The sequence below is a fragment of the Nerophis lumbriciformis genome, linkage group LG01, assembly GCF_033978685.3.
Source record: "Nerophis lumbriciformis linkage group LG01, RoL_Nlum_v2.1, whole genome shotgun sequence".
Classification (NCBI taxonomy): domain Eukaryota; kingdom Metazoa; phylum Chordata; class Actinopteri; order Syngnathiformes; family Syngnathidae; genus Nerophis; species Nerophis lumbriciformis.
The window spans coordinates 48,438,039-48,465,684 of record NC_084548.2 but is presented as its reverse complement, the minus strand read 5'-3'; the positions used below and the strand labels follow the sequence as shown (position 1 = coordinate 48,465,684).

Genomic DNA, 27,646 nt, shown 5'->3' with positions numbered 1-27,646 from the left:
CTGTAGAGTTATTGAGTCTGTTTAGCTGATTGGAAAGCTAGCTTCCGCAGCTTGTTGGTCCATGATAATTACTTTTCTGTTTTGTTTGATCAACCATTTTACTGCCTTGTTACTGGCACAGTTTGGAAACAATTAGGGTGTGTAAATAAACATCTACAAAATTGTCTTTCATAACTAACTAATTTCACAACGCATATATCTGTGGCTTGTAGTTCGGTGCAGCTAATATATAGAAAACATGTTTTCTTCTAAAATTTGGTGGATGCGGCTTATATACTGGTGCGCTTTGTAGTCTGGCCAATACGGTAACCAAAAAAAGAAGTCATTTATTTGTTTAGCAAGTTTAAACAGATGCAGTCTGATGAATACTAATTAGATCTCAGACCACTTTAGCCTGGTAGATACAAGATGAACATGTCCTCATCCTTGGTTTATGTTTTTTATTTTTTGTGTGGATCTAAATTATTAGGCGGGGTGGGAACGTCTATGTATTGCCAACAAGAGAAGCATAATTGTATTCCACCACATGTGTTTTTTTGTTGCCGTATGCTGGCTTACTTTTGATGGTAGATCAAGTTGAAGACATTTTAAAGAACCTCCAGAGAGGCAGATGTAGATCTGGAATGGAACAGAGGTATCAGTCACATAGAGGTCACTTGCAGGTGAACACTTGCACATGGTGGACTAGAGGGAACAGAATGGGGGTACAAAGCCAGAGTACTGATTGTAAAATCTTGTGTTATGTAGGACAAAAAGGCTTACATTTGAACTGTTTTCGACAACATATGATTGAATATGAATAGGAGCACAATGGCTGCAAAACAACACTCAACACACTATGGCGGAGCTACACGGGCGGATTGGCTCAAAAGGTAGAGTGGCCGAACAGCAACTTGGGGGTTCCTGGTTCGAATCCATCTTTCGCCATCTTGGACACTGCAGGTGTGACACTTCACCCGCATTGCTTCCAGTGCCACCCACACTGGTGTGGTTAAAATGAGAGTAATGGGTTTCTCAATGTAAAGTTTAAGTCACTCGAGAAAAAGCGCTATATAAATATAATTCACTTCATTACATATACAAAATGCAGATCCTGCTAGTGGTGACTGAATCAATGTTTTATTAAATATAGAATCAAGTCATTTTATAACCTAATATTCAACCATGGGCTCAAAATGTGCATTGAGCAAACTTCTTGAGAGGGCAGAATGGAGCTGGCTTATTCAATGTCTCGACAATTACTGAAAACATACAGAAATGTGAGTGATTAATAAGAGTGTTTTTTTTAGTCATAAAAAACATACATTGCTGTAACAAAAGACAGGAAATTATAATTATTTTCTTTAATGCCGTCTAATTTCGCACGCCATCATTCTGATGTCATTCTCATCAAGATCAGAGCATCTGTCCATGAACACGATTGAAAGCAATTATGGAGTAAACATGCCGGAAAATAATTTCCTGTCTTTTTACTTAATTACTTCATTACTTCACTGGCACCTCTCTAAATCCTGCAGAGAAACGTTCATTTACTAGCACACAGGAATCAAAGGGAGAAAGATAAAGTAAGGAAAAACTAGCTTCACGCAATATTCTCCATATAAAATACCACTTAACCATGCTATTATGTTGTTGTATTTTATTCTTTATTATCATCTATGCAGTATTGTTGAGCAAGCCTTATGTATTCATAAATACACTGCTTGCACAGTCAACAATATTTCTTCATCGTGTGGGTTTTATATTGCATTTGTATTTGATTCTTTCTGTATATACCGTATTTTTTGGAGTATAAGTCGCTCCGGAGTATAAGTCGCACCGGCCGAAAATGCATAATAAAGAAGGGAAAAAACATATATAAGTTGCACTGGAGTATAAGTCGCATTTTTTGGGGAAAGTTATTTGATTAAACCCAACACCAAGAATAGACATTTGAAAGGCAATTTAAAATAAATAAAGAATAGTGAACAACAGGCTGAATAAGAGTACGTTATATGAGGCATAAATAACCAACTGAGAAGGTGCCTGGTATGTTAACGTAACATATTATGGTAAGAGTCATTCAAATAACTATAACATATAGAACATGCTATACGTTTACCAAACAATCTGTCACTCCTAATCGCTAAATCCCATGAAATCTTATACGTCTAGTCTCTTACGTGAATGAGCTAAATAATATTATTTGATATTTTATGGTAATGTGTTAATAATTTCACACATAAGTCGCACCTGAGTATAAGTCGCACTCTGGCCAAACTATGAAAAAAACTGCGACTTATAGTCCGAAAAATACGGTACACACAATCCGCAAAAGTAGGAACATCTGCTGAATAAAAAAAAAGATTAAAAGCTGTCATAAAAATGTTGTCTTTACATTGACAGTTTTCATTTTGATGTTTTTTTGCTTTGTCACTGGTTGAGAGATATTACTAATAATACATGCACTGGACTGCAATGTGTTTCATATGCCTACTGGGTGTGCACAATATTAGAAAAAAACTGATGTTGCATTTGTTGAAACCCTGACATTATGGGTCTGATCTACTAAAATCCAAAACAATTATGTGCTTAATAGTGTGTACAAACTATACAACTGTGTATATTGGTAGCGGGAAAGTTGTGGGTGATCTACTAAGACTGCACAATTGATAACAAGTGCAAAAGTGGTGCAGACCTTCTCACCCAGTAGGCCTGTAAGTAGAACTTTGCTGAACCAGCCTGCTCCATTCAGTTCTGTCAAGGGGTATTATCTTCTCTTTGTCAAAGTTATTGTTTTTCCATTGAGTAATTTCTTTGATTTGGTCATCCCAATGTTCTCCTGGTCTACACAAGAGCCATTACTTTTTTGGCTTCCAATTGTACATCCTCTTGGTGTCTGGCCTCCTCAGTACGTGTCCTTATACTTTCTTAGTTGGTTTCTCTCAATAATGGACAGTATTGGTTCTTCTGCAAGAGTGTGTCTATTGTTTTGGTTGCCAATTCTGTCTGGTGTCATCCACATCGCTGTAGCGTGGGGTTTTGATTTTAGTTTCTGTGTCAGCACCCATGTCTCACTCCTGTACAGTAGTATTGGCCTTAGATTGGTACTATAGAGCAGTGTTTTTCAACCACTGTGCCGCAGAGATACAGTCTGTGTGCCGTGGGAGATTATCTAATTTCACATATTTGGGTTAAAAACATTTTTTGCAAACCAGTAATTATAGTCTCCAAATTATGTGTTGTTGTAGTTGAGTGTCGGTGCTATCTAGAGCTCGGCAGAGTAACCGTGTAATACTCAATATCAATTCAGTATCAGTAGGTGGCAGTCGGTAGCTAATTGCTTTGTAAATGCAGGTAAAAGGGTGTCTTATGCTTAAACCAAAAATAAACAAAAGGTGAGTGCCCTTAAGAAAAGGTATTGAAGCTTAGGGAAGGCTATGCAGAACAAAACTAAAACTGAACTGGCTACAAAGTAAACAAAAACAGAATGGTGGACGACAGCAAAAACTTACTGTGGAGCAAAGACGGTGTCCACAATGTACATCCGAACATGACATGACAATCAACAATGTCCCCACAAAGAAGGATAAAAACAACTGAAATATTATTGATTGTTAAAACAAAGTAGATGCGGGAAATATCGCTCAAAGGAAGACATGAAGCTGCTACAGGAAAATACCAAAAAAAGAAAAAAAGCCACCAAAATAGGAGCGCAAGACAAGAACTACAACACTACACACAGGAAAACAGCAAAAAAAACTCCAAATAAGTCATGGCATGATGTGACATGTGGTGACAGTACACCTACTTTGAGACAAGAGCTATATTGATGCATGCTTGGTTATGCTTTAAAGTCATATCCAACAATTGCGACAATGACTTTTAGCTGTCAACTGAGTTTATGATTTCTGCTGGTGGTGTACCTCCGGATTTTTTTAACGCAAAAAATGTGCCTTGGCTCAAAAAAGGTTGAAAAACTGCTATAGAGAATTCCCCTTTTTTTAGGAGGGGCTACAAGGCATTTAGGTTCTTGGGTAAATTTGGTACTGTACTGTGTGTCCATTGGTAATTTACCCAACACATTTTCTGAAGTTAGTCCAGTGCTCACTGATTTTCACTGTTTTCTATCTCTTCAGCTAGTTTCTCCCTAATTGTTGTCCTTATGCTTTCCAAGTTTTCTGTTTTTAGTCTTCTTCTGTCAACCTTCTTTTCCCTTTCTGGAAAATGTGTTTTCATTTTGTCTTTAACTAGTCAGTGGTCTGGTTCCAATAATAAGGATGGAACAGCTTGTACAGCCTTTGTTATCGACTTCTTGCGAGAAGGTTTGAATCAGGGGCGTCACTAGCTTTTAAGGACAGGGGGGGCTTTGCCCCCAGGAGATGCACAGGATGCGAGCGAATGTTACGCACGAGCACAAAACGTCACAAACGGCTAACAAAGACTTAGAAATTATTAATTGTTATTATTATTATTTTAAAAAAATGCACGGGACGAAATGAAATGCTCCCCGGGACGATGGCTTTTAACCATATATTTTCTTTTTCTTTTTATGTATTTATTCATTTTGCATTTTATATTAAATGTCTTGGTTTTTCCTCCCTCTGAAAATCCTTTTAAATGTTTAACAAGCCATCCTATAATAACAAAACAGCTATTAATGTAACAATACAATAAAACAAATATATTTAATGATGTTTTTTTCATTATTTTAACAATAGGCTAATGTATATTACTTTATATAGATTCTACAAGAAACACAAAACTTAAAAAATAAATGATTTACAATTGCACACACAAGGTTTTGTGCAGCTTCACTCATTGTAAAGAAAGATAATGTGCTTCGTATACCTGCAGGACCGCAAGCAAGGTCGCAAAGAAAATGCAGGCTGGAATTTGAGTGATGTGGGCATTTTCTATATGAACAAGTGGAATGGATTGGATACCGACGCACGAAAGGGGCTCTCTACCTTACGCTACGAAGTGAGGGGAAACTGAGTGAATAACAACAGGTTATATGATTATTTATTTAAACTCATATTTGGGCCACTTTATAATGAATATGTCGGCATTTATTTGTAAAAAACAAACAAAAAAACACCAAATTATTTAGGGGGGCTTAAGAATATTTTAGGGGGGCTTGAGCCCCCCTAAAATAGGCCTAACAACGACAATGGTTTGAATTAAGATTTTATTGCTCAATCCTGTCATTGTATCTGTACCAAGTGCAATGATGGGTTTATTGATGAATGAAGTATGTGTTGATTACTGAAAAGTTGTTTCCAAGAAAGAATTAATGAGAAATTAGATTTTTCTTCTTCCTCATTCTTATCTCCAAACCCAAACTTGCCCATAATGTCAAGATGTCACTGTCACTGCATGCTATCCAAAGTGTCTTCCAATTGTTCCTTCTTTTAAAGGGAAACTGCACTTTTTTTGGAATTTTTCCTATTGTTCACAATCATTATGAGAAACAAGTACACGTCTTTTTTTTTTTAGGATTTTAACTATGATAAAAAAAAAACGTAGAAAATGCGGCTAATGGGAGTCACCGTTGTTGCCTTCAAAGCCCTCTAAAACAACTTCAAAACCCTCCATGAATGTTTTGTATACACACTGCAAGTCCATATATAACATAGTAACAGACACGTTTATAATAATATGTAATATGTGCAATATTTACCGTATTTTAGTCATTTTAATCATTGCCGGAACTGACTTCTTCCGCGCATTGATTTCTGTTTCCGTAGCAGCGCTCTTTCCACTTCTTGCAACAAATGTGTTCCTGCTTCTGGAAACAAATGTGAGTGTGTTCTAATCATGGCAGACCTGGGAAAAGACAATTACGATGACTATTTTTGGACAAATGAGGATTCACAACCTTATCTTTTTGAAGCTGAATATACGGAGGATGAACTGCTGCTTATAAAAGCGAGCACGAAGAAGAGGGTGAAACGTTAGAGCAGACGGAAGCCGAGAGAGTAAGGTCGGTGTGACACAAAGCTGCAAATGTGGAATTTGGAGATAAGCTATTTCGACATAAACGGCATGCTTACCCCAATAAATCGGAGAAAATTGTACCGGGACGACCAGCTGGACCAGCTCATCGAGTGAGTAGCATTTTAATATCGATCATGGTCCACGCGGCACATTATGCGTGTTATTACAACTACAGTCCATATGCTGTCGAGCTAGATGTGTACAAACAAAACATGAAATGTGGGCTAATACTTTAAAGATACTGTAATATGATTGTTCATGTTTTTCAGTCAGTACATATTGATGTCCTATCGCAGTTTTGTGCTGACGTAGAAGCTAGCTTATCTCTTGCCGTAGTTAGCTTTTACGGCTAATACCATAGCACACCAATGTGTTTTTACGCTAGTAAAAGAGTTCCTCAGTGTTCGCTCTTACAATAACTATGTTGCTACGGCTTGGTTATTATACAGGCTACGGGACGTGAATTAAGTATTGTTGACGGGGTTTTTAATAAATAAAGTTTGTATCTTCTCCTTATTCAATGTTATGTATTAGTCTTACTGACCTCTTTTGTTACACAGTTACTGAATGAAGTGTACTTTTGTAGTTATTTCCTCAAATTTCTACACAGTAGCGAGCAGGAATAGTATGTGGAATGTATCTATTTTTTCTGTCAGTCCCTATATTGAACCGAATCAATTTTAAACTCCTTTTATTTGTTTTTAAATGTCTAAACAACCTCGCGCCAACCTATCTCTCCGACCTCCTTCAGCCTTACTGCCCCACCCGATCCTTAAGATCAGCTGATCAGCTGCTGTTGACGGTCCCTGACACAAGGCTGAAGCTTAGAGGTGACAGAGCTTTCGCCGTTGCTGCTCCCAAGCTCTGGAACGACCTACCCCTGAGTGTTAGACAAGCCTCCTCTCTTCCTGTTTTTAAATCTCTCTTAAAAACATACTTTTATTCCATGGCTTTTAACACTGAGTGATATCCATCCTGCAATGGCGCCCCATAATACACCTGCTGTGAACCTGTTTTTATGTTTTTATGTTTTTATTTATTCTATTTTAATTATTTATTTTTTATCGTGTTCTGTTTGTGTTGTGTTGTGTTTGCTCGGTACTCGTTTTATCTTTTAACCTGTTCATTGTACAGCACTTTGGCTACCCCTGTGGTAAATTTTAAATGTGCTTTATAAATAAAGTTGATTTGATTTGATTTGATTATTAAGTGTTCCAATGTTGGCATATTCAGAAGTCTTGGTCTAAGAATTTCTGATGGTCCGTCTGTTTCAAGGCTTTCTGCGTTATTCTTGAGCAAGTTTTATTGACCATCGGCCTGCTAGGTCTGTCCTGGCTTCACCGCTACCATTAGCATTACCGAAGGGGCACCACATAAAGGTGACAGTTACCGCCCTATTTAAATGAAGATTTTTGCATGTACTGCTGCACTGCTGCCATCTTGCTGCTAAATCTTGGACCTGCATTGATCTGCCCTCGTTTTGTGAATGTTAAGTTCGGCTCCTGTTTTTCAGAGATATTCTTACAATCTTTTATTGCTTGCTTATATTGTGGTGGGACCATAATGCATGCTTAGTTCTATCATGTACAAATGTGACTTGAAAGGCAATAGATTAACTTTAGAAACTTTTGGTCTCTCCATCTTAAAATAAAACATTGTAGATTAATAATTCCATTCAGTAAGTTGTTTGAAACTGTAATGCTTGTGTATGTATATAATAAATTGTGTATAGTCACGTTGCAGCTTACACGTGTCTGGTTACGTGCATGACACCGTGCAGATACCGGGAAACGGCGAGGCAGTACACCTCCCGCCAGGTTGCTGCAGCAAATGAGAGACATGTATATACTTTTTAAAGTTCAGCACACATTTAAATGGTGCTCAGAAAACATCATACTTGCTTTTCTATCCACTCATTTGTGCACTCAACGTGTGTTAATTTGCCTCTGGTATTGTGCACTCGTACATGTTGATGTCGATACTCAAACGACAAATTGCGGTTTCAACAGCAGGTCGTATAATTTCATGCTGAAGACATTTGTGGCTCAGTCTTCAGGGTATGTATGGTATTGCGCTGCAATGGATACCCAGATGAGTCATGCATTCCTCAATCATGCAAAGGGAAGCAAAGCAGCAGCAACAGACGAGCCCCTCAGGAGGTCATGGTGGATCTATTCCATGACCTTTTAGCAGACTCAGGACGAAAATTCAACCTTTTGAGATCAGGGTCAGCTTCCATCATGCTCCACCTGGCTTTTCCTCTCCCCTTAAATTGCAGATGGTTATTCTGGTAATTACTTGAGAAATTCATATTTAATGGGCCGTTATATCAGATAACTCATGTGGCACAGTGCACCTCAGGCAACATTTTAACATTGGGATTTTACCCAGAGTGATATTCTTTTTGCCTTAACTCAGCTATATTTATTCACTCTGCCATTGACAGGTGAGGGAATCACAGCATGCACTGAGTGGGAAGCCGGAAAAACATGCTGCAATCTTGACGCAATGTCTATGATAAATTATTTGTGATATATCTGACCAAATCATTGGGGTTTATTATTCATTCAACAACTTAGTGCGAGCATCACCTTATTTTTGTTCAAGACAGTTTTCTGTAACGGTACAGTGGGAGAAGGAGACGGCACGGTACGGCACGGAGACAGTGACGTCGTGAGCTTGCAGTGTGTTTATTGAAATAAACAGATGTACGTGAAGTGTGTACTTAATCCAAAGGAATAAGATGTGACCATGTGTAGTCAGTATCTGAAGGGTGTTACCAGGTGGTGTTGAAGGTGCGTGTTGAGACCGAGGCGGAAGTCCAGATAGGGCAAGGCAGGCTCGGAGGTCCAGAGACAGGCAGGAGGTCAAGGGCTGGAGCGAGGCGACGTGGTCAAAGGGCAGGCGTGAGGTCGAGATCCAGGGAGGCAGCAGAGAGTCCAGAGGGGATACGGGGAGACGAGACACACAGCTCGAAACCAGGGGAGGATGACGGGTTGCTGGTTGACGACACAAAACGAGACACAGTGAGCAGGACGGGAGAAAAACACAAAGAGGGAGGAAGCACATAGGCAAGGAAAGCTGGAGATATATGAGGCTTACTGTACGTGTACAAGTAGCTACATTCTGACACTGGAACACAAGACGTGCTGGCTTATGAAGGCAAGTCTCTCATCAGTGTCAGGTGTGTTGATTGCAGAGCGGTTGCAGCTGCGTGGAGGTGCGACCGTAGCCGGAGAGGAACGCCTGCTCAGAAGAGAGGCGGCAGGTGTATGATCCATAACAGTTTTCACTCCCAGTATCTTGTCAGATTGCCCCGGTATAGCATAACTTTGAACACAGGGACGTGCACATTCTATATATCAATCAATCAATCAATCAATCAATCAATCAATCAATTCCTTTATTGTCATTGTCATAATAACACTTAAGTCATACATGTCAACGAGATTTTGTTTGAGCTTTGAAGTGCAGGTTGACCATAGTTTGCAGTTTAGCATTGTCAAGAAGATTGCGAATAGAGGAGTGCGGGGGTGGGAACAGTCAGATGTCTGATGGGTGTTACGTTGATGTTGCAGCAATGCAATGTCCAGAGCACAATTATTGAGGTGGTGAAGAGTGAGGTAATAAGATGGTCCGGGGCAGCAAAGGGGCAGGCTGTTCATTTAGCAGTCTCACAGCCTGGGGATACAGACTGTGAGACATTATGGTGGTCCTGGCACAAATCGATCTATACCTCCTTCCAGAGGGTAGCAGGTTGAAGAGGCCAGGTGCTGGGTGGTATCTGTCCTTCAAGATGTTGTGTACTCGCTTTAGGCAGCGAGTTGTGTACATGGCACTCATCTCTGGGAGTATCGTCCTTGTAATTTTCCCCGCCGCTTTAACCACTCGCTGGAGGGCCTGTTGGTTCGCTTTAGTGCAGCTAGCAAACCACACTAAAAAGCCGTAAGTTAGGACACTGCTGATGGCACAGTTGTAAAAGTTTACCATTGATCTCCGCGGAATGTTTGCACATTTTAGTTTCCTCAAAAAAAAAAAGACGTTGTTGGGCCTTTACGACTGTAGAAGCAGTGCTAATATCCCAGCATAGATCTTCTGTTATGTTCACCCCTAAGAATTTGAAATGCTTGACCCTTTCTACGAGATTGTTATTAATTAAAAGTGGAGGGTGTTTGTTCTGCCCTTTCCTGCAGAAGTCTACAATTGGTTATTTGGTTTTGTTAGTGTTAAGAACCAAGTTGTTGTTAGCACACCATGAAGCCAGTTGTTGGACCTCTGCATTGTATGCTGTCTCATCATTGTTCCTGATGAGCCCAAGTACCGTGGTGTTGTCGGCATATTTGACAGTGAGATTGGATGTTGAAGAGGCTATGCAGTCATGTGTGAAGAGGGTGAAGAGCACAGGGCTTAGCACACAACCCTGTGGGGCACTGGTGTTGATGGTGAGCGTGGCAGAAATGTGCTCTCCTACTTTCACATAATGTGTGCGATTCGTTAAAAAGTCCAAAATCCAGTTGCAGAGGAAGATGTTCGGATCAAGGTTGTGAAGCTTAGATCTGAGTCTGTTTGGCCTTATTGTTAAATGCTGAGCTGAAATCGACAAAGAGTAGTCTTGCATAAGTGTCCTTAAGCTCAAGATGTTCCAAGAGTCTATGGATTACAATAGCGATGGTGTCTTCGGTTGATCGATTCTCCCGGTACGCGAACTGATATGGGTCAAGGGATGGTGGTATTGCCTTTTTAATCCGTTTCAATATCAGTCTCTCCATGCATTTGGCAGGTATGGAGGTGAGTGCTACAGGTCTGTAGTCATTTAGGCATGAGATGATGGCCTGTTTGGGGATGGGAATTATTGTAGTGGTTTTAAAACAGGCTGGGACCCAGGATGTAGACAGTGACAGATTAAAAATGGAAACAAATACATCCGTCAGTTCGTCCGCGCAGTGCTTAAGCACACGGCCCAGAACGCCATCAGGTCCAGCTGCTTTCCTTGGGTTGATGTTACGCAAGGTGAGTCTTACTTCATGCGGGCTGAGGACTGTGGCCGTGTCGTCGGAGGAGAGGGGGGGCAGTGCTGAGTCTGTGTTTTCCTTGTCAAACTCATATGAATGTTTAGTAGCCAGAACTACAGTATTGTGTTCACGGTGCTAGGTTAGATGAAAGCTTACAGCGCTATGCATGCTCTGTAATTATTAGGTGTCCCCTATTCAATGATTTAAAGGAAGCTGTGACATTGTTGTATTCTTCATGACAGTGATGTGTAAGGTGACATGTCTCAACAACTTGCTGCACTTGCCCATCAGCTTTGCTTGTGTGTGTGTTAGTGCTACGCATTTACAATTTTAATCTACTACAACGCCTAGCAAAAAAAAATGGAATTACCAAACTTGGAATATGTTCACTCAATTGTTTAATTTTGAAGAAAAAAAGGCAGATTACAAACATTACACCAAATTACAGTCATTTCAAATGGCAACTTTTTTTAAGAATCACTAAAAGAAATCTAGAATATAAATGGTGGTAAAATAGTTTCATTTATAGATCAAGCAGAGGGAATCACCCTGTAAATTTTCATTTACAAAGTTAAGTTAAAAAGTTAAAGTACCAATGATTGTCACACACACACTAGGTGTGGCGAAATTATTCTCTGCATTTGACCCATCACCCTTGATCACCCCCTGGGAGGTGAGGGGAGCAGTGGGCAGCAGCAGGTGATTTAACCCCCAATGCCTTCATTTGTGTTCAAACCTTGGAGAGCTGTAGCACGGATGTAACGAGGTTGATTGACATGAACCATGGCTCCAACACGAAAGAATGCCATCGCAAAACAGGGGAGACTCATCAAACATCGTCCAGAAGGGAAATCATCACGCAATGTTGCAAAAGATGTTAAATGTTCACAGTCAGTTGTGTCTAACATCTGGACCATGTACAGACATCGTGAGAATATTGTAAAATGCAAGCATACTGGTAGACCAAGGAAAACATCATAGTGTCAAGACAGAAAACAAAAAGCAATATGTCTTAAAAACAGAAAATGCACAGCAGAACAAATGGGCAGAAACCGTCGTCACCATCTGTGACCGACCTGTAAGAGACCGCCTAAAAGAAATAAGATTTAAAGGGTCATATTTTTTTCTACAATTAAAACACCTCCTTATGGTCTACATAACATTTAATGATGGTTCTTTGATCAACATATTGCATAGATTTATTTACAGATCATTCAAGCCACTTTCTGACTGTATCTTTAGGATGTGCCGTTTTGTGGGCCGGCTTATTTACGTGCCTTCACTTTGACTGCGTCTTCTCTCTGGCAGCCATGTTGTAGTTTTTAGTGCTTCCATATCGAGTCTACTGACAGATACAGTGTCTGTTAAAATGCTGTACTGTTTTAGAAATGCAGAGAACAAAACAATAGAGAAAAAAGACAACGTTGGACTACAATGGCAGATTTGTGCAAAGCTTATCTGGCAGAACGTTACCATATATGTAAATATTCCTAGTGATGTAGCTAAGCTATGTAGCGTAACTACATTACAATAGCTTGGCGGTAGTTTAGCTACTTATTTAACAAGTAGCTTTTCCTGTAGCTCAGCTACTTTTAGACCCATGTAGCGAGGTAGCGTACATCAAAGCTACAAGCTACAAAGAGAGAAAATGGACTGCGAATCATGACCAAAAAAAATACGGAGAAAGTACAATGAACTGGATGAATGAGAACATCCATATATACGGAGAAAAGCCGCAATGATTGGTAGGTGTTTGTCTGATGAGTCACAATTGGCTAAGGTTAGGGCGAAACATTACAGACTGGCCGATCAGAGGCAAGATAAGGCGGGTAAGCAAAATCGTAAAAAACACGCACTCATGTTACATGACGACGAGGGAGTCGGAGACAGAGGAACGGTTCAAGCTGACAACTCAAAAAATAAGAAACATACTTGAAAATGGCAGAGGAATTCTCTTCTGCAGATTCAATTGTTCCTTTAGTGATGAAGACAACGTCCAGGAAGCCCACAATAATGCGTGTTCTTGGCCATATTTAGACACATGTATGCGCTTCGAGAAAACCCTAACCCCAAAACCTCAGTTTTTAGTTGTTTACTCTGTAAACGAAAATCATAACTGTTCTCTTCATCAATGACACCCAACACAAATTTAGTAACACGCATTAAGGTGAGTTGAGTTCATGAAAGTTTTACTGCACATAGCCATTACCAGGCCCTGCGATGAGGTGGCGACTTGTCCAGGGTGTACCCCGCCTTCCGCCCGATTGTAGCTGAGATAGGCTCCAGCGCCCCCCGCGACCCCAAAAGGGAATAAGCGGTAGAAAATGGATGGATGGATGGATAACCATTACCAACCCAAACAACACACAAGTCTTTGTATTTTTTGTCAAGATATAGATAGATGCTGTTTTTTACTGTAGGTAGAGAAAATAAATAACATTATAGGGGTGGGCCAAAGAAAAGGCAAACTCAATTACAGTGGGGTGCGGGAACCCCTGAAGGTAGTTGTACAGATGAACATGACAGATAGTTAATAGTAATGGACCCCCTTATAGTTTCATTAACATTGATTTTATACATAGATATAAATTATGTTAAATGTAGCTTTGATGTTTTATTTATATTTTCCAAGTAGCTTGCCCATCACTGTATATGCGCTGACGTCACCAATATGAAACACGCCACACGCTTGTTTGGAGGAAGTATGAAAGAAGGCACACTTGTTTTTATTAATATCTCTGTCGTGCCTCCATGGTTTGATTACAAATGTACTGGACTTAAGCAGATCCCAAATACACAAAAACAGATATAAATAGGTAAGAAAAGTTGGCCTCACAATACGAAGGTCCTGAGTAGTCGTGAGTTCAATCCCGGCCTCTGGATCTTTCTGTGTGGAGTTTGCATGTTCTCCCCGTGACTGCGTGGGTTCCCTCCGGGTACGCCGGCTTCCTCCCACCTCCAAAGACATGCACCTGGGGATAGGTTGATTGGCAACACTAAATTGGCCCTAGTGTCTGAATGTGAGTGTGAATGTTGTCTGTCTGTGTTGGCCCTGCGATGAGGTGGCGACTTGTCCAGGTGGCGACTTGTCCAGGGTGTACCCCGCCTCCCGCCCGATTGTAGCTGAGATAGGCTCCAGCGCCCCCCGCGACCCCGAAGGGAATAAGTGGTAGAAAATGGATGGATCGATGGAAGTTGGTTTTGCATAATAGAGCCCCTGTAAATAAGGTTGTATTCAGTGATGATGCTGGTGCCGTTACACTGAGACAACTGCCTGAAGAAAAAAATTTAGATTTCTACAGTCATTGATGATATGGGGCTTTACGTCTGGTAATGGCACTGGGAAGATGGGTGTCATTACATCTTCAACAAATGCATACGTTTACAACACGTTTCTTATTCTATTAATGGAAAGGATGTATGGGGATGATGACATCGCATGCCATAAAGCAGTGGTCCCCAACCACTAGGCCGCGGCCCGGTTCCGGGCCGTGGATCGATTGGTACCGGGCCGCACAAGAAATACAAAAAATTTAAAAAATGTTTTTTTTTTTGTTTTTTTTATTAAATCAACACAAAAAACACAAAATACACTTACAATTAGTGCACCAACCCAAAAAACCTCCCTGCCCTGTTTACACTCATTCACACCCATTCGCACAAAAGGGTTGTTTCTTTGTGTTAATATTTGTGGTTCCTACATTATATATCAATATAGATCAATACAGTCTGCAGGGATACAGTCCGTAAGCACACGATTGTATTTTTTTATGACAAAAAAAATTTAATTGCTCTGTGTTGATGCTCTGTGGCTTTATTCTTATTCGTAGGTGTGTTATTTATTGCATCCCATTCCAAACACTTCTTTATAGGTGTATTGTTTTTGCTTTATTTGATTGAGCACCTTTTTGCTTGAGTGCAAAAGCCCCAAATGTAACCTTTAGACTCATTTGGACTGTCATTTACCTGTCAGACACACGGTGAGCTATAACTTGTCAGGTTAAGGTCACTTTCAGCCTTGCTGTCAATCCAGAGTCTTGTGTCAAACAGTGTGACAGGAATCACGGAGCAACATCTTATTTGGTCTGCAACTTCACCTACGAAACAGGTTTTGCTCCTCAAAGAGTCTTAATGTAGTTTCAAGCTCTATGGCAGTGTTTTTCAACCACTGTGCCACGCACACTAGTATACCATGAGATATTGTCAGGTGTGCCGTGGGAGATGATGTCCATTTACCTAATTGGGTTAAAATATTTTTTGCAAACCAGTAATTATAATCTGCAAATAATGTGTTGTTGTTGAGTGTTTGTGCTGTCTAGAGCTCGGCAGAGTAACCCTGTAATACTCTTCCATATCAATAGGTGGCAGCAGGTAGCTAATTGCTTTGTGAATGTCAGAAACATGGTCTGTCGTGATCACAATATGCAGACGACAGCGGGAGGCAGCGTGCAGGTAAAAATGTATCTAATGCTTAAACCAAAAATAAACAAAAGGCGAGTACCACTAAGAAAAGGCATTGAAGCTTAGGAATGGCTATTCAAAATGAAACTAAAACTGAACTGGCTGCAAAGTAAAAAAAAAACAGAATGCTGGACGACAGCAAAGACTTACAGCGTGTGGAGCAGCAGACGGCGTCCACAAAGTACATCCGTACATGACATGGCAATCAACAACAAAATAGGAAACACTACGCACAGGAAAACACCAAAAAACTCAAAATAAGTCACGCCGTGATGTGACAGGTCGTGACAGTATACCTACTTTGAGACAAGAGCTATATTGATGCATGGTTGGTTATGGTTTGAATTTATATCCAACAATTTCAGAACAACTTTTTACTGTCATTATCAGCTGCTGAGTTTCATTTTTTTTATGTTTTCTGCTAGTGGTGTGCCTCGGGATTTTTCCAATGAAAAAAATGTGCCTTGGCTCAAAAAAGGTTGAAAAACACTGCTCTATTGGGTAGTTGTTGTTTTTTTTGTTTGTTTGTTTATTTACAAAAAACAATCTGCAGTCATTCTTGGGTGGTTTTAATGTACATTTCCAAAGCTACAGATGAGTCAGTTAGTCTCTAGAGACGAGAACAAAATTGGGAAAAAAATATTTGTGGATTAGCCGATGCACATCTAAAATTGTTTTTTTTAATTCTTTGCAATAGATTTTATCGAGTTCAAGGAGGCAAATTAGATTTGAGCTTCTGGAAATGTATAGATTCAACCATACACGTTCAAACATGCATGTATTACAACTGTACAACTTTATATTTATAATAACTCAGCACAATTTAGCATACTTTGCGGAGGGAAAGACGGGTTCTGCCACATTATAAATCGAAGTATGTTGAGGGTTTGAGTGTCATGTCACTTTAACTAACCAATATGAGGAATACCATTAATGAATGAATGGGTTGTGTTGGCAATGAATCAAATTGCTGTGTGTACACAATAACTAACAGTTACAACACTAGTCAAACTCATTGTGTCCCAAATCCCAGAGGCTGAGTTCTTATCCCCTGGTCCTCCCCCTCTTCTCTCCAGAGGTGGCATGTGGCTGCCAGTGATGTGGGGAGAGAAGAAAAGGAAGGGATGAGTGCTCTGCTTCCACACAACAGATGTTGTGGGAATGGGGGATTGAAGTACCGGTAAGGCAAAGGCATAGAATGATTGATAGAGTCTCACAGAGTGGAGAGCTGCATCTAAATTTCCCATGAGCTTCTCATGGTAGTGTAAGTGTAATGACACAGAAGAGTAGATGGATAAACCTCTGCTTCAATTTTGTCAAGGCTTCCACTATAGAATGGCCACAGATACAGTCGAAACACTACAAATGGCGAAAAAATCTAAAACTTTTCTTCTGTCATACATACATTTGTTTCCTTGTCACTAGTTATTTTGAGCTGAATGCATCAGCTTAAATTTTAAATAAATGTGTATTAAATGCTGGTGCCGAAAGCCCGAACAATGTATACTTGCCTAGGCAATCATTTTTTTGCTGATTTGGCATATAAAAACAACTACTAAGATGCTAAGGAGCAACCCCTCTGTCAATGCCAACAGCAGTCATTTGAATGGAATTTCCCCTCGTTAGCACTGAGGTATTGTGTGACATAACGGTCGCTATGAAATGACACCTACCAGCCCAAAATCAGTTGTTAGACTGCAATAATCCATTTTAGCATTCCATTCAGTTGCAATAATTCATACCATGCGTCTCCCCTGTCCAGAATATGTTAATTTTTGTCTTCAAAGGAGTGTTGTTTGTCTTCAAGGTGCAGGTGGACAACTTAGTTAGGGCCTGAAAAGTTTACTATTTTGTGACATGCGCCAGTTTAGTAGTTGTTTTGCTTCCCCAACATATAAATCTAGACAGGGAAGACGGATGGTTTGAAAGGGGAGTGAGGGAATCAATCTATGTCCATCCATCCATCCATCTTCTTCCGCTTAGCTGAGGTCGGGTCGCGGGGGCAGCAGCCTAAGCAGGGAAGCCCAGACTTTCCTCTGCCCAGCCACTTCATCCAGCGCCTACCGGGGGATCCCGAGGCGTTCCCAGGCCAGCCGGGAGACATAGTCTTCCCAACGTGTCCTGGGTCTTCACCGTGGCCTCCTACCGGTCGGACGTGCCCTAAACACCTCCCTAGGGAGGCGTTCGGGTGGCATCCTGACCAGATGCCCGAACCACCTCAACTGGCTCCTCTCGATGTGGAGGAGCAGCGGATGGCAGAGCTTCTCACCCTATCTCTAAGGGAGACCCCGCCACGGCGTCTGCATTACTGCAGACGCCACACTGATCCGCCTGTCGATCTCACGATCCACTCTTCCCTCACTCGTGAACAAGACTCCGAGGTACTTGATCTCCTCCACTTGGGGCAGGGTCTCCTCTCCAACCCGGAGATGGCACTACACCCTTTTCCGGTGCAGAACCATGGACTCGGACTTGGAGGTACTGATTCTCATCCTAGTCGCTTCACACTCGGCTGCGAACCGATCCAGTAAGAGCTGAAGATCCTGGCCAGGTGAAGCCATCAGGACCACATCATCTCCAAAAAGCAGAGACCTAATCCTGCAGCCACCAAACCGGATCCCATCAACGCCCTGACTGCGCCTAGAAATTCTGTCCATAAAAGTTATGAACAGAATCGCTGACAAAGGTCAGCCTTTCCGGAGTCCAACCCTCACTGGAAACGTGTCCGACTTACTGCCAGCAATGCGGACCAAGCTCTGACACTGATCGTACAGAGAGTGGACCGCTGAAGTGCTTCCGGAGGTGGGAATTGAAACTCTCTGACAGGAGACTTTGCTAGACGTTCCCAGCAGATCCTCGCAATGCGTTTGGGCCTGCCAGATCTGTCCAGCATACTCCCCCACCATCGCAGCCCACTCACCACCATGTGGTGATCGGTAGAAAGCTCCGCCCCTCTCTTCACCCGAGTGTCCAAAACATGAGGCCGCAAATCCGATGACACAACTACAAAGTCGATCATGGAACTGCGGCCTAGGGTGTCCTGGTGCCAAGTGCACATATGGACACCCTTATGTTTGAACATGGTGTTTGTTATGGACAATCTGTGACAAACACAAAAGTCCAATAACAAAACACCACTCGGGTTCAAATCCGGGCGGCCATTCTTCCCAATCACGCCTCTCCAGGTTTCACTGTCGTTGCCAACATGAGCGTTGAAGTCCCTCAGTAGGACAAGGGAATCACCCGGGGGAACACTTTCCAGGACTCCCTCGAGTGTATCCAAAAAAGGTGGGTACTCTGAACTGCTGTTTGGTGTGTAAGAACAAACAACAGTCAGGACCCGTCCCCTCACCCAAAGGCAGAGGGAAGCTACCCTCTCGTCCACTGGGTTAAACTCCAACGTGCAGGCTTTGAGCCAGGGGGAAACAAGAATTGCTACCCCAGCCCGTCGCATCTCACTGCATGCAACGCCAGTGTGGAAGATAGTCCAGTCCCTCTCGAGAGAACTGGTTTCAGAGCCATTGCTGTGCGTCGAAGTGAGTCCGACTATATCTATCCGGAACTTCTCCACCTTGCGCACTAGCTCAGGCTCCTTTCCCCCCAGCGAGGTGACATCCCACGTCCCAAGAGCTTGCTTATGTGGCGGAGGATCGGACCGCCAAGTGCCCTGCCTTCCTTCATCTGCCACCCAGCTCACAACGCACCCAACTTTTATGGCCCCTCCCGTGAGTGGTGAGCCCATTGGAGGTGGGACCCACATTGCCTCTTCGGGCTGTGACCGGCCGGGCCCCATTTCCGGGCCTGGCTCCAGAGGAGTGCCCCGGTGACCTGCGCCTGGGCGAGGGAAATCGGGGTCTCGGTTTTTGCATTTCCATAGAAGTTTTCGAGCTGCTCTTTGTCTGACCCCTCACATTGGAACACGCAAACTCCTCTACCACGATAAGGTGGCAGCTCAGAGAGGAGTTATGTCAAGGTTGAAAATCATCCCTGACCACCTTTCACCTATCTCACACATAAAATACTGTCCTTTCAATCATTCCGAAAAAACTCAACACTTTAGCCTTCAATAAATAACAATGGAGACGGGCACCTGGAACGGGAACATTTATATTTTGTTCCAACTGAATTGAACGCTAACGTGGAGGGTTTCAATCTAACGACTGGTAGCGGTTTGTAAGAGGTCGTTTTAGAGCAATTGTTTTGCCATACAATATCTCAATACTAACAAGGAGGAAATCCATTCTCGTGACTGCTGTTGGCATTGACCAAGGGCAGAAGTCGGCAACCCGCGGCTCCGGAGACGCATGCGGCTCTTTGATCACTCTGATGCGGCTCAGCTGTTGAAAATAATTAATGAGTATTTAATTAAAATGTATTTGATTTTAGTTGATTCATTGTAGCTGAGATAGGCTCCAGCGCCCCCCGCGACCCCAAAAGGGAATAAGCGGTAGAAAATGGATGGATGGATGGATTTTCAAAATGTAATTCTATTAAGATTATTATGACGATCTTATAAAATGTGTTAACATGTTTTTGTCGCTCTTGATACACGTCACAACCTCCAATGTGCGACACCCGCCAGTGTGCGGTTACTTTAACTTTTCGACCCCAGGTAGGCTTACTATGGAGAATTCAAAGAAAAGAAAAGTGTCTGAAGAAAACAGAACGTTAAATGTTACGTGGGCAGATGCATTTGCTTTCACTGCTGACGAGACTGGTTTACCCGTGTGCTTAATATGCAATTAAAAAACTCGCTAACAACAAAAAGTCAAGTGTCGTAAGACATTTCCAAAATAAACAGGCAGCATTTGCTCAAAAATATCCGGATGGAGATGAGAGAAAAATATACTATACTCCCGGCAGGGTCCTTGAGGGTGCATGGGAGTTTGCCCTACCAGTCTACGTGTGCTTTGTGGACTTGGAGAAGGCATTCGACCGTGTCCCTCGGGAGGTCCTGTGGGGAGTGCTCAGAGAGTATGGGGTATCGGACTGTCTGATTGTGGCGGTCCGCTCCCTGTATGATCAGTGTCAGAGCTTGGTCCGCATTGCCGGCAGTAAGTCGGACACGTTTCCAGTGAGGGTTGGACTCCGCCAAGGCTGCCCTTTGTCATCGATTATGTTCATAACTTTTATGGACAGAATTTCTAGGCGCAGTCAAGGCGTTGAGGGGATCTGGTTTGGTGGCTGCGGTATTAGGTCTCTGCTTTTTGCAGATGATGTGGTCTTGATGGCTTCATCTGGCCAGGATCTTCAGCTCTCACTGGATCGGTTCGCAGCCGAGTGTGAAGCGACTGGGTTGAGAATCAGCACCTCCAAGTCCGAGTCCATGGTTCTCGCCCGTAAAAGGGTGGAGTGCCATCTTCGAGTTGGGGAGGAGACCCTTCCCCAAGTAGAGGAGTTCAAGTACCTAGGGGTCTAGTTCACGAGTGGGGGAAGAGTGGATCGTGAGATCGACAGGCGGATCGGTGCGGCATCTTCAGTAATGCGGACGCTGTATCAATCCGTTGTGGTGAAGAAGGAGCTGAGCCGGAAGGCAAAGCTCTCAATTTACCGGTCGATCTACGTTCCCATCCTTACCTATGGTCATGAGCTTTGGGTTATGACCGAAAGGACAAGATCACGGGTACAAGCGGCCGAAATGAGTTTCCTCCGCCGGTTGGCGGGGTCTCCCTTAGAGATAGGGTGAGAAGCTCTGCCATCCGAGGGGAGCTGAAAGTAAAGCCGCTGCTCCTCCACATCGAGAGGAGCCAGATGAGGTGGTTCGGGCATCTGGTCAGGATGCCACCCGAACGCCTCCCTAGGGAGGTGTTTAGGGCACGTCCGACCGGTAGGAGGCCACGGGGAAGACCCAGGACACGTTGGGAAGACTTTGTCTCCCGGCTGGCCTGGGAACGCCTCGGGATCCCCCGGTAGGCGCTGGACGAAAGTCTGGGCTTCCCTGTTTAGGTTGCTGCCCCCGTGACCTGACCTCGGATAAGCGGAAGAAGATGGATGGATGGATGGATGGATGGATGGATGAGGGAAAAAAAGCTGTTTCGGAACTGACACGGAAGGCTGATTTGAGCAAAAATCACTTCAAGAAGTGGATGAAGTCTGCAAATATAAGTACATATGCTAGTTTAGTTGCAGCTCAGTAAATAGTAAGGCACGGGAAGCCGTTTACAGATGGAGAATATTTAAAATAATCTTTCATTAAGATTTCAGAACAACAGACTTTAAAAACAAGAGTGAAATTGTGCAGAGAATCAAGGATATGCCCCTCTCTGCAAAGACTGTCAAAAACAGAACCATAAAAATGGCAGAAGACATCACCAAACAGCAAATTAACATCAATTCAGCTGTTGCCTACTCAATTGCCTGTGATGAATAAAAAGACAAAGGTGATATTGAACAAATAGCGCTGTTCTGCCGGTATGTAAACTCTGCTTGGCCACAGGAAGAAATGATTGAGTTGATACCACTAAAAGGCCAAACACGGGGGAAGGACGTCTGTGAGGCTGTCTTGAATTGTTTAAGAGCCAAAGGAATAAACACCGGCCACCTGGTGTCAGTGGCTACAGACGGGGCACCGAGTATGACAGGAGCGCACAAGGGCTTTGTGGCTTTACTGCAGAAATCGCTGGTCAGAAAGTAGCTGACTTTTCACTGTATCCTGCACCAAGAGGCACTGTGTGCTCAAACATTTCCTCCGGAAGGCACAGACATAATGAATGTTGTCATTCAGATTGTCAATAAAATAATGGCGAAAGGTATAAATCACCGTCAGATTCGTTCGTTACTGGACGAGCTGGAAAGCACATATTCTGACCTCCTGTAGCACAACAAAGCCCGGTGGCTGTCCAGAGGCGAGGTGCTGAAACGCTTTGCCGCGTGTCTGGAAAAGGTGAAAACCTTTCTGGGCAGCAAAGGCTCACATATCCTGTGTTGGAACAGCCAGGGTGGCTGGAAAAGCTACACTTCATGGTAGACATGACAGCACACCTGAACACGCTAAACACAGCCCCCCTAGTGGAAAGGACACACAGCCCTGCACATTTTGGAGGAGGTTTTGGCATTCGGGCGCAAGTTGACAGTGCTTGCCGGAGATTTACAGAAAGGTACACTGTCACACTTCCCCAGTTTGAGTGAGTTCAAAAAAGCTCACATTGTGAATTTAAAGTATTTACATTCTGCAGTCATTGCAATGCAAACATCGTTTGGGAAACGATTCAGTGAGTTCAGAGAAGAAAAAACACATTATCCTTCCCTGTCACTCCCCTCAGCCTCGATCCATCCCTGTTGACTATGACAGCATTTCCAGGTGTGAGTCCACCTGATCTTGAGATGGAACTGGCTGACATAGCCCACAAAGACGTGGGTGTCCAAGTTAAAGCGCCTGACAGCGGACCTTGAAGAAGTTTCACGCCAGAAGGCCGTTCTTGCTCGGAATCACAAATGGTGTGATATTGAAAACCTCCCCAAACCAGACAAACTTGTGTTCGAAACTTGGAACGCTATCCCCGACTTTTATGTGAACATGAAAAAGTATGCCCTTGGAGTCCTGTCGATCTTTGGATCCACATATGTATGTGAGCAGGTGTTCTCCAACATGAACTTTATTAAAAACAAACATCGCACACGCCTCACAGATGAAAGCTTACAATCCTGTGTGAAGATGAAGGTGACGTCATACAGCCCTGATGTGGAGACGCTGTGCGCTGCGGTTCAGGAGCAGAAATCACATTGACCAAGTATGATAAATATTTTAATTTCCTATAATTTTGCATATATTCACATTTTTTAATTGTTCAGTGAAATAGACATTGTATTATTCAGGTTGGCAGCTGACTGCACGGCGCCAGTAAAAGGATGACGGCACAGAGAGAGAGGACGGCATTTTTGGTTCTCTGCCAGTGAATAATTTAAGTTTGGCGTTTTGTTTTTTCATTACTACAAGGAGGACTTAAATAGACATTAAGTATTTTACTTAACCTTCAACCCGACGTCTTTTTCGAAGTTAAAAACGTTTTATTGCATGCAGAAATTTTATTTCATTTTCTCTGCAGTCGTTCATTGATTTCATTAATGTAATCCATAATAGTTTGTTTATACATAGCACAAAGCAAAAAAAAAACGTTATATGCAGTGTTATTTCATTTTAAATTTCAAAAGAGTTTTGTGGCTCCCATTGTTTTCTTTAATTTGTGAAACAGGTCAAAATGGCTCTTTGTGTGGTAAAGGTTGCCGACCCCTGACCAAGGAGTTACTCATTTGCATCTTTTTAAACCACAACGGAGCAAAACCCTCCTCGCCTGAACACGCACTCCTCTTGTTAGTGTATACATTGTTAGGGCTTTGGCACATGCATTTAGACTTGATCTGACCAATCTATGTCTACGAGCATGAACTGAGGAAACCTGCTCGGATGAGAGGCAAACGTAGACAAAACTGAACAATCCTGTTGCTATCGATTGAATGCCCTGAGTATACAATCAATCAAACTTTATTTATAAAGCGCTATACATACAAGAAATGCAACACAAAGTGCTTTACAGATTAAAAAAAAGATAACCCAATGACTCACATCCCCCATCATCGCACACACATGCACAAATGAATGCAGGGCTGAGTACAGAGGAGCTAAGTGAAGAAACACTATCCCATCTGCACCAGAAGGTCACCAGAACACGGCCACCAGGACACTGTCACAAAGCGCCCCCACAGTCATGGCCGATAACCCTCTGAGGAACGCTGGAAAGTAAAAATAATAAAACATGTAAAATAGTAAGAACCATTAAGTTGGAATAAAGGATAAAATACAAGTAAAACATATAATGAAGATATAAAGTATGTATAGAGTAAATGTATAACAAATGAATAGAATTAAATATAATCTAGCATAACTATGAAGATAAAAAAGTGACCTGAATGAATGAGAATGTCCATGGACATGGATGTATGTATACTTGAGATTGGGCAATGGATATAGAACAGTGACACACTTGAATATAACAGTGCTTGTGCCCATGTATTTCTATTATTATAGAAACAAAAATACTATTCGAATTTAGTTAAATGGAGAACTGAAATTCTTTATTGGGGCAAACATCTCTGCAACTAATATTTAGCTACATCACCTTTTAATTTTATAGCAATATTCAGTGTTTTCGGATGGGGCTATGTCACCATTACACATCTCACCAATATTCAAACCACTCTTCATGCAAATGTCAGATTAAGAAGTCATCTCCTGTGCTCAGTTGTTTTCTGGTCACCCAATATATTTTCAGTTAGATTTTAGGCTGGTTTTGCTGGCGATTTGTTGTTGTCATCCTGAAAGGGAAATGTTCTCCCAATGTTTATTATTCCTTATGCACTCCAACCTGAGATCATCACACTATCTCTACAATGCCAAGAACTATGCTGGACATCTATTTCAAATTTCCTGCTTGCTTTTAGGCAACAACTTGAATAAAATGGTTTTACACTGAACACACATGTATAAATGGAACCATAACAATAGGATCTTATTTTGTAATTTGTTAGGCAAAAACATTCAGAATTGGCAAGTTTTAGTTGCAAAATTACAAAATAAAATCAGGCACTTAATGTGGTGGAAAAGGGAGCATTGCCTCAACTAGAGTCATTGCATCACATGTAATGTGTGTTTTCTTCTCTACTGAAGTAACTGCTAATCCGCTAACCAGTCAAGTGAATTGACAATCCAGAGTTGCTGTGTTATGGCTGTGATACAAACACAGCCTTTTAATGCAATTTTTCTCAAAAAAAAAAAAAAACATGCCCAGTGAATCCTACAGTGGTGGAAGAAAAAAAAACATTATTAAATTCACCCACATTATCATGATAGCGTGTGATAGTGGCTTCAGCAGTAGTGACTTTTCATGCACATGAGCAACGATATTGAAATGGCATCTACTATTCTTTTTTTCCATTCCGTATATCTGAGAGCAGGTTTTGCCATAGCAGAGTATCTCAAAGGGGGCAAGGACTCTCTTTATTCCTTTCAGATGGGAATTGCTCAGGGTAAATGCATCAAGCTGGTTTGTGACATACTGTATGCACTCAGGTAATTGATTAATACTGTCAAATTACCATTACAATTGGTAGCACCATGCAGATAATTGCGTTGTCTCCATATATAATGGACTAAGAATTTTGAAGATATTCAAAATATTTTCTTTTTTGTCTCCAAATTAGGTGGCCTGTGCATCTCCCAGTCGGTGAAAATTCCACGTGAACCAAAAGCTGGGGAATTTGACAAGATTATACGAAGGCTGAGTGAGAACCCAAATGCCCGAGTGGTCATTATATTTGCCAATGAGGACGACATCAGGTCAGTAAAGTGAAATTGTAATTGTTTCATACACCAAAAGTAACGCAAAAGACTTAAATCCTGACATTACTTTTATGTAATACACAATAAACTATTCAATAATTGAACAATGCATAGGGTTTGCATTTTGCACATTTGGATTTGATATAGTTCAGACAATCCACTGCAGTCCTGTCAAAGAAAATTAGATTTTGATTCAGTTGATGTTTGGATAATTTTTAAAGGAAGCAAATACAATTAGTAGTAGTTGGGGACTAATCACTGCCGTGACAATGCTGCAACAAGATTCCTACAGGCTGCCTGGTCTTTAACCAGTTCTGTCACTCCGCCGAACGAAATTCCTATCTCAGATCTGTTCAGGTTGTTCTGGATGGGGTCCCCCCAGCGTGTCCTAAGTCGGCCTCTTGGACGTCGCCAATGGTTGAGAGGGTAGCTCCTCAGGGTGATTGCTGCATTCAGTAGGTTGTGCCGACACAGGTGGCAAAAAAAGTCGTCGCTGTGTGGTGTCTGTGGGCGACTCTGTTGGCCAGACCTGGTCCGGATGGTCTCAATGGTGACAAGTGCAATTGCAATATGCAAATCAAAATAAGGTTATACAAACAAAAACATATATGTTTTCCAATGTGAATTTCTACAGTGTATGAACCGCAACAAGAGTATGCTATCACCTTCAGGACTAGAACAAATGATGACCATTGACAGAGAAAGTCAAATATTTTCATGTCATCTCTGATAAACAATGCCCTTTCAGTATTTCATGTTTTATTTAGTGCCCTATAAACAATGTCCTTCCTTTTAAAATTAATACAGTCATCCAAACGAACATGTTTACATTCATGGAAATATTAAAGTTACCTTTGTGGCGACTGAAATGTATCTGTTCAAATTAATGATCTTTTCTTAAAACAGATTGTCTCCATTAGGAATGTATGAATTACTTGCAGGCGTAATCAACACAAGCAGCACTGTTGTGGCTTTGTGAGGAGAAACAGTCTCCAAGCAACCACTAAGTAGGCGGGTGTATTTCTTGAGGGCAGTGAATTAGGGTGGTCCCTTGGTAATGACCAGGCCAGAAGTCCCTGTGCTCGTTGACTTAATCCCATCCAGATAACGGCTACTTGTGTGAATATATAGTAATTACCCAAAACCAGGGGGATTTGGGCTCTACACTCCTGCTGCATTTGCAAACATAATAATGAAATTCAAACTGCAGTGAATGTGGTGTCCCGAGCTCTTTTGATGAAGTGCGAGAAGCTAAGGCAGCCGATAAATGACTCTGGTATCTGCATTTAGAAAAGACAAATTACGTCTTAGCGCTTTTATAAGTGAGTTTGTTCTATATACATTTTGTTCTGCAGATACAATCACAAAGAATACTGTTTCCTCACTTTGCATTTGGAAGAATTTGAACTTTATCACTACTATTCCCCTTTTGCAAATATTTTAATCTATTCAATCATCTTCATTTATGATATGTATGAAATAGTCAATCAATTTCCTTTATTTAACCAGGTAAAGACTCATTGAGATTAAAATCTCTTTTTCAAGAGCGACCTGACAAAGAGGGTGGCACAAACAAAGTTACAATAATAAACTACAACAAGACAATACAACAGAACAACAGTGGTCATACCACAACAGGTCAAAAATAATTTAAAACGATTAAGTAATAATTGAATTTAAAAGCAAGTACATTTCCCAAGAGAACTGGTTTCTTAATCTTTTAAAATGGACTTAAACTCCCCCAAAGTGATCAATTCTGGTAGCCTCAGATCTTTCTGGATGTCATTCCATGACCAGGGAGCAGCATGACGGAATTTCTACCCCAACATGTGGAGGACATCCTGTGACCGTAGGCTGT

The 27,646-nt window shown here is 41.8% G+C and overlaps 1 protein-coding gene across 1 annotated transcript in view; it reads left to right on the top strand.

The window, feature by feature from the left end:
• Positions 1-27,646, top strand: part of LOC133622449 (metabotropic glutamate receptor 4-like) — a 430,106-nt gene that overhangs the window by 336,700 nt on the left and 65,760 nt on the right. Inside the window, exon 4 of the mRNA XM_061985214.1 lies at positions 25,650-25,785. Coding sequence (XP_061841198.1) covers positions 25,650-25,785 — 136 coding nt within the window. The remainder of the gene's footprint in view (positions 1-25,649; positions 25,786-27,646) is intronic.